Genomic DNA, 12,659 nt, shown 5'->3' with positions numbered 1-12,659 from the left:
AAGCGGGGCTGCCGGGATAGAACCGGCGCCCCTATGGGATCCCGGGCATGTAAGGTGAGGACCTTAACCACTGCGCCACCGCGCCGGGCCCAAAATGATGGATTTTAAAAAGCTAATTTTAAATTCCAATTCAGGTTTTTGGACTTTGAGGCATGTTGGTCTTGAATTGAGGTTGATATGGAGAAAATACTATGGTTCTAATAAATGGAAAACCTTAGTGACAGTTTTGTGCATTGCTGAGAATGCAAGTAAAGCTATTTAAATTGGATATATTTCTGACTAGAATTGAGAAAAAATATTTTTCAGTTGATTAGCATTTAAATCTTCATGTGTTCTGAAGTAATTTTTAAAATGCCCTTAATATATATGTGATTTTGCACTTACCATTGATTTTTTATTTCAAATTCTCATCTCATATTAACAACAAAACAAAATCTGTTCTTGGAAGAGCACAACTGAATTATAGGTAGTCTTTTCTTGTTTGGATACTGTATTTGACAATCAGCAGGCATTTTTTATAAGCTCGGTGGGCAGGCTCAGTCTCGATGTTTGACTTTGGCAGGCAAGATATGAAATAGTTTAAATAGTTCCCCCACATATGTTGTTGCCCAGTGAATGTGTACTTCTTTCTTTCATCAGAAAGATAAGACATCACAGTATTCTTTCACTGCTCTTTGTGCTAACCTTGTGTATTGCCATTTAGGTCTTGGGATGCTAGTTGCAAAGGGAATGATTTGGTGATGGAGTGTTCCCACTGACCGATGGACTCAAAGAGAAAAAGGTAAAGCCACTTCTTCCCCTTCTTCTATCCTAGGAAAACACAACAAACACTCCACACATGTGGAACTTGCCTTCAGATTAATTTTCTTTGTTTCTTTTTGAAAAACATTTTGAGAGAGAGAGGGAAGGAGAGGCAGAGGGATTGACAGGCAGATGGACATAGAGAATACTCTTGTATTCGTCCCCAAATGCCTGTGGTGGCTGGAACTGGGCCAAGGTCAGAACCAGAAGCCAAAAACATACTCCACGCCTCCCATGTGGATGGCAGGAACTCAGTTGAATCATCATCACCGCCTCCTGGGGTGTGTCTCAGTGGGAAGCTAGAGTTTGGAGTTGGAACCAGGAGTGCCCCTGACACTCTGATGTATGGCACAAGCATCTCGGGAGGCCAGAAGTCCAGTCCCAGCTAACCTGTTCTTGCTGATGGTGATTAAGGGGGGGGTGATATATATAGATATATAGATATATTCAGGTGGAAATAGAAGCTTTTTAAAAGAAAGTTGATTAGTTGTAAGTTTTGTTGCTTCTTTATTATGCTTTATAAAGCGCCCTCCAGAAGATATCTTAATTTCATAACTTTAAAACTCTCCTCACTATTTTTGAACAATTTCAGGTTTTCAGAAGTAGCCTTACTAATTGCAGTTATCTTCTGTCTTTAGGAAACTAGTCATGAGAGATGTTTAAAAAGAAGCTTACTTTTGTGTTTCTCTTCCACGGAACCATTGTTGCTCCCAGTTACAGTATAAGGGAATATTGTTTAATAAAAGTGGAGAAATTCTTAGGTATTTAAAGAAGTTTTTGTGCCTCATTAAAATCTCAGCAGCAGAGGCATGTGTTAAGCATAGTGGTTAAGGCACTGTGTGGGCTGTGTGCATGCAGATTGTAGTGCCTGAGTTCTAGGCCTTGCTTTACTTCCAGTTTCAGCTTCCTGCTAATGTATACCCTGAGAGGCAGCAAATGATGGTTCCAATAGTTGAGTTTCCACCACCCTGTGGGAGAGCTGTATTAAGTTTCCAGCTGCTGGCTATTGGGTATATAACCAAAGGAGAGGAAATCAGCATGCCTTAAGAAATACCTGCACTCCCATGCCTGCAGTGGTAGTATTCACAGTAGTTGAGATATAGAATTGATCTAGATGCTTGCCAGTGAATGGATAGATAGTGGAAATGTGGTATACATGCACAATAGGATATTATTTAACTGTAACAAAGAATGAAATCTTGTTATTTGCACCACTGGGGAATATTATGTTAAGTGAAACAAATCAGGCTCAGGAAATAAACACCATGTGTTGTCACTTATATATGGATGTTAACAAAGTTCATCTCACCTGAGATAGAGTGGACCGGGGGTTACCAGAGGCCAGGTTGGTGTGTGGTGGTGAGAAGATATCAGCTAGGAACAAGAGTGCAGTAGTATAGGAAGAATAACCTCTAATGTTCAGTGCTGCACAGCAGTAACCAGGGTAGACAACAATTAATTATATATTTGAAACCAGCAAGGAAGGTTTTTGAATATCCTCAACACAAAGAAATGGTAAGCGTTTGAGGTGATGGAAGTGCCAGTTATCCTGCTCCAATCATAACACATTGCCTGTGTTCATTAAAATATCATGCCATGCACTCTAAGTATGTAGGTATTATATATCTACTAACAATCTTTACAAATTAAAAATTTGAGTAGTATGTATAGATTTAAACTCAGCATTAAATAGAATAGATTTCTGTTTGTAATTTTTCCTCATCAAATACCCTCTTTACCAATTGTATTAGTCAGGTTTTCATTCCTATAACCAAATACCTGAGGCAACAATCTAGTAGCAAAAATGTGTTATATAGCTCACAGTTTTGGATGTTCAAGTGCAGTTTGGGTGGCCCAGTTTCCTAGGTTCTGTGAAGGTGATGGATTGCAGTGGTGCACAGGAAGGATCATATGGGGAGATTTAAGTAGCCCCCTCTTGGGAGGGCACAATCTGAGAACCCAAGAGCCTCCTGTTATGCTCTGTCTTCTGAACAACATAATCAGATCAAGTTTCCACCTTTTCTGTACCATTAGCTTTGGTCTAGGGTTTGAAAGTCTTGCCTAAGTTTAGGACCCAATTCATAATGTAACCATAGCACCAACTCTAAACTGAAATTTCAAAGTAAGGCTTCACTTTAGAGCATGTTTTAACTTTAATATCAATTAAAACAAAGGGTTAGTATATTCGAAAGTTAGAATCCTGAAATTTTTTGCTGTCAAATCAAAAGACTTCCCCAAACAGCCCCTAGGGTTTTTTGTTTGTTTGTTTGTTTGTTTGTTTGTTTTTGGCTGCTTAGGGGTAGTTAAGTAATGTGTGGGCCTAGATTATCCTCTTGCATTTTTAAATGAAAAGTTATTTTTCTCAGCTGCTGTGTGATAACCAAGAGGATGCAATTGAACCAGCCATCCATATGCTGGTGAAAAGTGTGATCACATGTAAAATATTTACAACAAAGGATACGATTCTGAGCTTCCAAGACAAATGTGTGATCTTTTCTTGGTGTTTGTAGTTCCACAGAAGCAGAAGGATCCAAAGAAAGAGGCCTGGTCCATGTCTGGCCAGCAGGATCTTTTTTGGTTGCTCCGGAGAGATTGCCAGGCTGGGGAGGAAAAACGGTTCTGCAAGCAGCCCTTGGTGTGAAGCATGGAGTTCTTCTGACGGAAGGTATTAAAGAATGGCCCAACATGCTCACACACAGCCGTGTGTGAAACCTGGCCACGAGCATGCTTGCACACACATGTGTGTGTGAAACTAGGACACCAGCATGCCCACACACGTCCTTGTGTGTAAGACCAGGCTACCAATATGTCTATACACACCCATGAGTGAGACCAGGCCAAGGAATTCTGGGTAAATAGGGGTTCTTAGTGAACTTGGTTGGATCTTGTACTTTCTTTGATTTTAAAATGTTTTTTATCAGAAACCAAATTAGGTTTGTTTATTCGTTTGTTTTTAATATTTATTTGGTATTTGATAGTCACATTTATAGAGAGAAATGGAAAGAGAAGTCTTCCATTGGCTGGTTCACACCAAATGACTACAGTGGCCAGAGCTGGGCTAGTCCGAGGGCAGGAGCTGGGATCCTCCCATGTGAGTGCAGGAGCCCAAGGACTTGGATCATCATGCTCTGCTGTTCCAGGAACAAGAGCAGCGAGCTGGATCAAAACTGGAGCAACTGGGGCTTAAAGCCAGCCCCCACACAGGAGCCAGCACCACAGGCTGAGGTTAACCCACTCTGCCACAGTACCAGCCCCTAGGTTAGTTCTTAAACTGGATACATACCAATAACTACAGTAAAAGGATGGATTTTGGAGGCTGGTGTTGAGGTATGGCAGGCTCATCCACCTCTTGCAACCCTGGCATCCTGTGTCAAAATGCCAATTCAGGCGCCGTTTGCCCTGCTTTAAATCTAGCTTCCTGCTAATGCATCTGGTAGATAATAGAAGATGGTCTAAGTACTTGGTCACCGGCCATCTCCGTAGGAGCTCCAGAAGAAATTCCTGGTTGAGGACATTTTACTGTTTCACATCTTTTTCTATGCTTCTTGTCAATACTGCTTTCTTTACTGGAATAGTAGCTATTGAAAGAGTTGGTGAGCTGTTGCAAGCATGTTGTTCTATCACATGGGAAAACATTTAACATGATCTTAACCAATGAGCTTATTTTCCTTGTTTTCTCTGTGTAAACTCCAAATTCCCTAACAAGGGCACCTATCTTCTTTCTGGCGACTACTGTGTTCTTCCCTACATGGATTAAAAAAAAACTTTTTTAAAGATTTTATTTGTGAGGCAGAGTTAGAATGAAAGAAGGAAGGAGAGATCCATCTTTGATTCATTTTACAAATGGCCCCAACAGCCAGGGCTAGGTCAGAATGAACTGCTCTTCTTCCCAGAGGCCTTAGCAGGGAGCAAGACTGAAGATAGAGCAGGCAGCACTCAAATTGGTGCTCATATGGTATGCCAGCATAGGTGGTGGCTAAGCTGCTGTGCCACAACACCTGCCTGCCCACCCCCACGCCTTTTTATAAGAATTACATATTTGCTGAGCTATGGGTTAAATTCTGTACACAAACATTTTTATGTGTGTGTATTTAAAGAATTTATTTATTTTTATTCAAAGGCAGATTTTATGGAGCAGGCATAGCAGATCTTTCAAGTGATGGTTTAGTCCCAAAGTGATCACACTATCTAGAGCTGAGCTAATTTGACGCCAGGAACTCTTTGGGTCTCCCACGTGGGTACAGGGTGCCAAGGTTTTGGGCTATCCTCAACTGCGTTCCCAGGCCACAAGCAGGAAGGAGTTGGATGAGAAGCTGGACCCCCAGGACACAAACCAGTGCCCATATGGTATCCCGGTGTTTGCCAGGCTGGACTTTAGCCATTAGGTTACTGTGCCGGGGCCCCACAGTCACTTTCAGTACTATATTTTTAAATATATATTTGACTTCACTTGAGTATCTGCTTTATATAAGTCACTTTGCATTTGTTTTCCATCAATGATTGCTTTCTGGGGAAAGAATAGTACTTGTTCATTTTAAAATTGGGATGTATCTGGTGAGATGGAAAAGAATGTTCAGTTCTTTAAGACTCGTAGCCACGTCTTTGTTCTGTTGAAGATTCGACCAGCTGGAGCATAGGCACACACTCCCAAACTCCCCCGGGGCTGATGTCAAATTGAGACTGAACACAGTGGGGTGATATATTCTTTTACCCATCTCACTGGTGCTTTTACTTTTAGTTCTAAAGCTATCCATTTAGTCTGACAGCTTCATTTGCTGATTTGCTTCATAAATAAGTCTCACTTCAGAAAGGCTATTTAGTATCCAGTAAGCAATATAAATTGCATCCAAAAATTACATATAATATGAGGTTAACTGCTTTGTTAATGCTGATTCCTTTTTTGTAATCTTGAAACAAGGATTATTTTTCAGTTTTGGCCCTTGCAGAATTTTCTGTTGTCAGACTTAGTGATAAGTCAACTTTACAGATAACGTGACAAATGTGTCTTTTTTTTTTTTTATCTTATTTTGTTCTCATCTTAACCTGGTTATTCTTTTGTCTTTGAGTTTTTGGAATCTGCCTCTGTAGCTGCCTGTGATAATAGTCATTAGGAGGGGGTCCATATAAGGGGTTTGTAGGATGAGGCAGGAGAGAATGAGACCCTTTAGTTGAATGTAAGTTACCTCTTGCAGTTTGTGCAAATTCTCATTGAGAGCAAGTGTTTAGTCTGATGGTTAAGACACCTGCATCCAACACGGGGGTACTTGAGTTTGATTCCTGGTGCTGGCTCATGGCTCCAGGTTCCTGGCAACACAAACTGTAGGAGTAGGTGGCGATGGCTCCAGTAGTTGAATTCCTGCCATCTGCAAGAGAGAGTTGAATTGCATATCAGGTTCCTGGCTTCAGCCATTACAGTCATTTGGAGAGTAAACCATCAGATGAAAGTGCCTGTCCCCTGCTTCCCGCTCTTTTTCCGTCTCCTGAATAAAACAAAAAAATTAAAAAAAAAATTTTTATGGTGAGTAAGTATGAAATACTGTGTGCCTCTACCAAGTTTCCAAAATTATCCTTTGAAGAAAATAGTTCTAATCTTATTATAAAATCTAGAAGGGCTTAAAGGTTTGCTGATAAAATTTCTAGTTAATTCACAGTTAACTCACTAACCTCTCCTTTTTTCCCCCTTCTTTGACTTCAGATGGTGAGGTCTACAGCTTTGGGACCCTTCCCTGGAGAAATGACTCAGTGGAGATTTGCCCAAGCAGCCCTGTTCTGGAAAATGCCCTGGCTGGGCAACGTGTTGTTACTGTGGCGACAGGGAGTTTTCATAGTGGAGCGGTGACCGAAAGTGGCGTGGTATACATGTGGGGGGAAAACTCTGCCGGCCAGTGTGCCGTTGCCAATCAGCAGTATGTGCCGGAGCCGAACCCTGTCAGCATTTGTGATTCGGATAGCAGCCCCTTGTTAGCAGTCAGGATTCTGCAGTTGGCCTGTGGTGAGGAGCACACGCTGGCACTGTCAATAAGCAGAGAGATTTGGGCATGGGGTACGGGCTGCCAGCTGGGTCTCATCACCACCACCTTCCCGGTTACCAAGCCACAGAAGGTGGAACATCTGGCCGGGCGTGTGGTGCTACAGGTTGCATGTGGTGCGTTCCACAGCCTAGCGCTTGTGCAGTGCCTGCCTTCCCAGGACCTGAAGCCGGTCCCAGAAAGATGCACCCAGTGCAGCCAGCTGCTGATTACCATGACTGACAAAGAGGACCATGTGATTATATCCGACAGTCACTGCTGCCCACTGGGAGTGGCTCTGTCAGAGTCCCAGGCAGAGAGCCATTCCAGCACTGCCATCAGCCCCTCCGTGGACACCCTTGACAGTCAGGGAGAAGTATTCGAGAACACTCCCACAGAACGTGATGGGCCCATTGCTGCCGAACTGAAGGAGAAAAGCATTGAAACCACCAGCGGCAACCTCAACTCCTCCCAAGCAGAAATGGGAACAGTGGAAGTTTCCTCTGCCGGGAACACTCCATCACACCCCAACGCCCAGGCTGTGAATGAATGCTTGGGGAAACTGTCGGGCCATTCGGTGAGAGGGGAATCAGAGAACAGTGAGAAGCCAGTGCCATCTCAGGTACCTCTGCATTTTATAATTTAAAGCTGCTGCTGGGGTTGAATCCTCTGAATTTTCCTTTAGAAATTTTCAGTGCTTAAGACTTGGTGACCTTTTTTGGAATTTGATTAGGTAAGGAAAAGATTTGGATTAATCAAGTTGTGGCCTGTTACCAAGTTGAAAGAAGTCGTGTTGAGCTTGCTTTGTAAGAAGAATCCCACTTCCCTCTAGTGCTTTTCTCCCCATGGCTAAAGTGTTGAATTTTGGGGAACCCTTGGATATTTTAATATAGCTGTATCAGGGTACTTCAGGAAGTTCCTGGAAAACTGAAATTAAAACCTCAGGGTTTTGGTTTAGCTTTTTTTTTTTTTTTTTTTTAAATTCATGCATACATTTTTTTCTTTAGTCTTAGGAAGATTTATTTATATATATATATATATATATATGTATATATATGTATATATATGAAAAGGTATAGTTATATAGAAAAAAGAAGAGACATTCTATCTGCTGGTTGTCTCTCCAAATTGCTGAAATGACCAAGGCAGGGCCAGGAGAAGCCAGGATCCAGGAATTTCATCCAGGTCTCTCATGTGAGTGCAGGGAGCCAAGACTTGGGCCATTTTCCTCAGGTGTATAAGTAGGGAGCTGTTCCTGAAATGGAGAGGCTGGAATTCTAACTGGTGCCCTTCTGGGATGCTATGCAGCAAGTAGTGGCTTAACCCATTATGCCCTAGCGCTGGCCTTAGTGTAGATTTTCATAGTGTGCATTTTACACAGCTTCAAAACCCCTCACATATCCACTGTGGTTCTTTTTGTGTTTTACTTTTTAAAAGATTTTTTTATTGGAAAGTCAGATTTTACAGAGAGAAGGAGAGACAGAAAGATCCTCCACCTACTGGTTTACTCTGAAGTGGCCAAAGTGGCTGGAACTGAACTGATCAGGAGCCAGGAGTTGATTCTGGGTCTCCCATATAGATCCAGGGTCCCAAGGCTTTGGGCCATCCTCAATTGCTTTTCTAGGCTACAAGCAGGGAGCTGGATGGGAAGTGGAGCAGCTGGACATGAACTGGCACCCATGTGAGATCCTGACAGAGGCAAGGCAAGGGATTAACCATTAGACTATGGCTCCAGGCTCCCACTGATGTTCTTGTGGCTTGTATTTGTGCCTCTTCTTAGTTCTGCCTGGTAAAGTTCTTTCCTGCAGCAATGAAGGTCCTTGAATTGTAGGCAGACCAAAGAGCTTCCGCCATCATGTGCTGTTTAAGCTTCTCATCAGGTCCAGCTGTGGTCCTTAAGGGGTTTGCTGAGGGGTAACATTTTCTTAAGCAGTTCTCATTTTGGAAACTGGTGACATGGGTATAAGCTACTTGGCAGAAGCATACAGTGAAGTCTAAATCTCATTGACAAAACCAAATGGATCATAATGAGTAGTGTAACCATTGTTACACAACACAAAACTTTATAAAGTACAACCAAATCAAACATACAAACCAAATTGTACAAGAACTCTCTTGTGTTCTTGTGTGTTTTTAATTTAAAAACTTTTTTTTTTTTAGATTTTTTTGAACCACATAGCTTTTTGATTCTTTATTCTTGTTATTTACTTTGTTGAGATCAGAATATGGGAGTCTTTTTAGAATTGGTCTTTATTTCACAATCTAATAAGCAAGCTATATGGATATTTGAATTTTAAAAAAATTAAGTGTAATTCGTTGAAGGATGTAAAAATATAAACAAAGCAAAGAAAATAATGCTTCAACAAGAATGTATGTGGAGAATTCTTACACTGTATATGGCTGTGAAAAAGTTTGTCTTTTTGCAAATTATTACTCTAATTTGTTAAGTTTTAAATATGAAAGTATTACATATTGTTTATTTGATTTCCATAATTAAACTACTACCTTTACTTCTTTTGGACTTACGTGATATTTAGTTTTTGTAATTTGTACTAGTTTTGGCAATGTGTGTTTTTATTAAATTGAATTCATTATTTGTAAGTAGCATTTCCATTACATAGCATATTCATGAGAACTTAAGTGAGTTAGGATATAAAAAGCAAGAGTCTGTATGATATTTGTGAAATAAACTAAAATATTACTGGTTGGCCAGGACCTGTCAAGTTGCCTTTCAGCAAAATTGCTGATCATATGTGTATTGTTGTTGTTTTGGTACATTTATTTATTTACCGTATCCTTATTTTAATTAAGTAGAAGGAGCCATTTAGAAATCAGTTTGAGGTTTATAAGATGTGGAGCTTTGTGGCTTTTTACTGCCTGATGGTAGTAACCCTGTAAAGTACTCCCCTCTAAATACCCTGCTGCCTGTAACGAGCCCTGGAAACAGAGGGCAGTTAGTTCTTCTGAACGAGTTGTGAGAATTCTGTCACCACAGAAAGGATCAACTTTCAATTTGTCTTCCGTTTTACGTGCTATGCTTATTTATTTTGTTGCTTGTTTTAATTGCAAATCACTTGCACAGAAGTAGCTCTTCCAGATTTGGTGTTTAATTCACCATTGTGCCAGGCAACAGGAATTGTCTTACTTAAGACAGTAAGGAGCCAGGATTTTTAGAAAATATTTATTCATTTACTTTTCAGTTCAGGGGACATTTAGGAGTACATGCATTCTCTTGGGATTATTGAGTAGAATAAAAAGCAGATTTTTCATTATCTGCCTTGTAAGCAGAAATATTCTCTGTGTGTGCTAGGTAAATTTAATGACTTTTCTTTAAAAAAAGGATGTGACAGCATAGAGAAGTTTCAACTGTATTATGAAACTGTAGTTTGATTTTCTAATACACCCATGACTCACACTTGGAACATTGGTTCCAAATGTTTAATTATTAACCTACTACCTCTACCCTCAGTGGTAGCAAAAGCAAACACATCCTTCAGCTTATCTAGTCCCTGGGCCATGGAAAATAACTCATTAATGAGACATAGAAGGATTTGAACTCAACAAAACAATTTGGGGTAAGATAGGTCAAAGTTATACCTCGTCTTTCTACTTACATGCTATGTTAGGTTTCCATTTTGTAAAACATTTTAGAAAAAGCCTTTTCTTTTTAAAATGCAACCAATTCCTTCTGTTTCTTAGTAGCAGCCTAGGCAATTTTCCTAAAAACAATCATCAATAAGCTTGAATTTGTCCAATCAAAACAGAGGTTGTCATGTTACACAAAGCTGTATATTCCATACCTTTCCTCCTTCCTCCTCTTCTACTGTGCTTAGCCTCTTAAAAGCAGCTAGGACTTATCTGTAAATGTCATGGGAAAAATACAGCACCCAGGCAAAAGGGACCAAAAAGTTTTTGCCAAAAGATCTACTTTTTCTTAATCTATATAAAATGAGTCTGTTTGAGTTATTTTTTACAATGCAGACTTAGCAGCATAGGGGATCCTCCCTCCCCCACCCACTTTTCAACTCTTTCTCCCTCATTTTTTTCCCAAATCATTACAATAGTGTAAGTCATTCATTTAACAGTTTCACTTTCTGATATATAAATGCAAGGAAGTGTGCTTTCGTCAGTTGTTGCCATGTTATGTACTGATTCTATGTGTGCTCTGAGGATGGGGCACCTGTAAGCTGGAGATGAAGAGATGTCCTCCTCCTGTGGATTCCTGTATACAAATAGGAATGGTTGTTTAACTAAAATTGTTGCCTCTGGGATAAGGGATGATATTTTCACCTGCTCTCTTGTGTGTGTGTGTGTGTGTGTATTTTAGCCTCTTGTAGAAGAAGCAATTCCTAATCTTCACAGCCCACCAACCACAAGCACCTCTGCCCTCAACAGCCTGGTGGTCTCTTGTGCATCTGCTGTTGGTGTGAGAGTGGCGGCGACCTATGAAGCTGGGGCCTTGTCTCTTAAGAAAGTGATGAACTTTTATAGCACAGCCCCTTGTGAGCCTGGAGTGCAGGCAGGCAGCAGTACACTAGGCCCAGAAGGCCTGAAGGATAGCAGAGAAGAGCAGGTCAAACAGGAATCCATGCAAGGGAAGAAGAGTTCGAGTCTTGTGGATATCCGAGAGGAGGAATCTGAGGGGGGCAGTCGAAGACTCTCCCTCCCTGGTTTGTTGTCACAAGGTAAGGAAATAACCAAGGTGTGTGAACTGACTTTTGTCCAATCAACTATGTCCTTGACATGCGCTCCATTTAAAACAAGTGAGCATTCTTAGTTAATAAAGCTGTCAATAAAACACCTAGAGCTGCTTTGAACTATGAAGTATTGAGTATTCAGAAATATAGATATGTCTGCCCTATATGGATAGAAATATCACACAGTAACGCATAAATATGTATATTTTACATAGCTGTTAAAATTTTTTCAAAAAAAGTAAAAGTACATAATTGCCCGTTAAGATAGTCGAGCATACCTTTTATGACTACTTTTGCTAATAAACATGAAGAATTGTGTTCTAGAGTGTAACAGCAGCCTTGTTTACTGATTGGAAGCCAGATTGCTGAGGTTTTGATGTGACTGTTACGTAAGTGAGGAATTGTTATATAATACTTTACCTGAAGGAGGGACTCATTTTTAAAATCTCAGTAAGAAAAACCATCCACAATAAGATGTTATTACCAAAAAATGTTTTATTTGAAAAACAGAGTAGCAAAAAGCGCTAGAGACATACACAGAGAGATCTAACACCCACTGGTTCATTCCCCAAGTGTTTGCTACAGCTGCGGCTGGGCCAGGCTGTGGCTAAGAGCCAGGAACACAACCTAGGGTTTCCATGTGGAAGGCAGGAGCCCAAGTACATGAGTCACCACCTGATGCTTCCCAGGGTGTTCATTAACGGGGAGCTGGATGGAAAGCTGAGCCAGGACTTCAATCCAGGCTGTCCTCTAGGGTGTGCAGGTGTTCTGAGAGGTAACTTCACTCTTGCTCCAAATACCCATCAGGCAGAATCTGTTTAGGGTGCTAACTGTATTACACGGTTAGTTTGTATTTCTGTGTCTGCTTAGCAGTCTAGATCACATAGACCTTGTCTTCTCAAAATTGGCCTGCAGACCAGTGACATCAGCTTAATGTGTGAACTTGATGGAAATGTGAGGGAACTTAATTTATGGATGACATTTTTTTTATAGATTTTATTTTTATTATTTTGTTTATTGGAAAGGCGGATATACAGAGAGGAGAGACAGAGAGGAAGATCTTCCGTCCGATGATTCACTCCCCAAGTGAGCGCAACGGCCAATGCTATGCCGATCCAAAGCCAGGAGCCTCTTCCGGGTCTCCCACGCGGGT

General features: G+C 40.9%; 1 protein-coding gene across 2 annotated transcripts in view; it reads left to right on the top strand.

Annotated features, from left to right (window-relative positions):
* Window positions 1–647: 647 nt before the first annotated feature.
* The window catches only part of LOC121159406 (alsin), a 56,261-nt gene continuing 44,249 nt past the window's right edge, over window positions 648–12,659 (top strand). For both annotated transcript variants that reach the window (XM_040984449.1, XM_040984448.1), the window contains exons 1-4: window positions 648–781; window positions 3,312–3,466; window positions 6,497–7,431; window positions 11,137–11,494. In XM_040984449.1, coding sequence (XP_040840383.1) covers window positions 762–781; window positions 3,312–3,466; window positions 6,497–7,431; window positions 11,137–11,494 — 1,468 coding nt within the window. In that variant the 5' untranslated portion in view covers window positions 648–761. The remainder of the gene's footprint in view (window positions 782–3,311; window positions 3,467–6,496; window positions 7,432–11,136; window positions 11,495–12,659) is intronic.

The sequence above is a fragment of the Ochotona curzoniae genome, unplaced genomic scaffold (genome assembly GCF_017591425.1).
Source record: "Ochotona curzoniae isolate NIBS_2020 unplaced genomic scaffold, NIBS_Ocur_1.0 contig_4148, whole genome shotgun sequence".
Taxonomy (NCBI): Eukaryota; Metazoa; Chordata; class Mammalia; order Lagomorpha; family Ochotonidae; genus Ochotona; species Ochotona curzoniae.
This window is presented reverse-complemented; position numbering and strand designations above follow the sequence as displayed.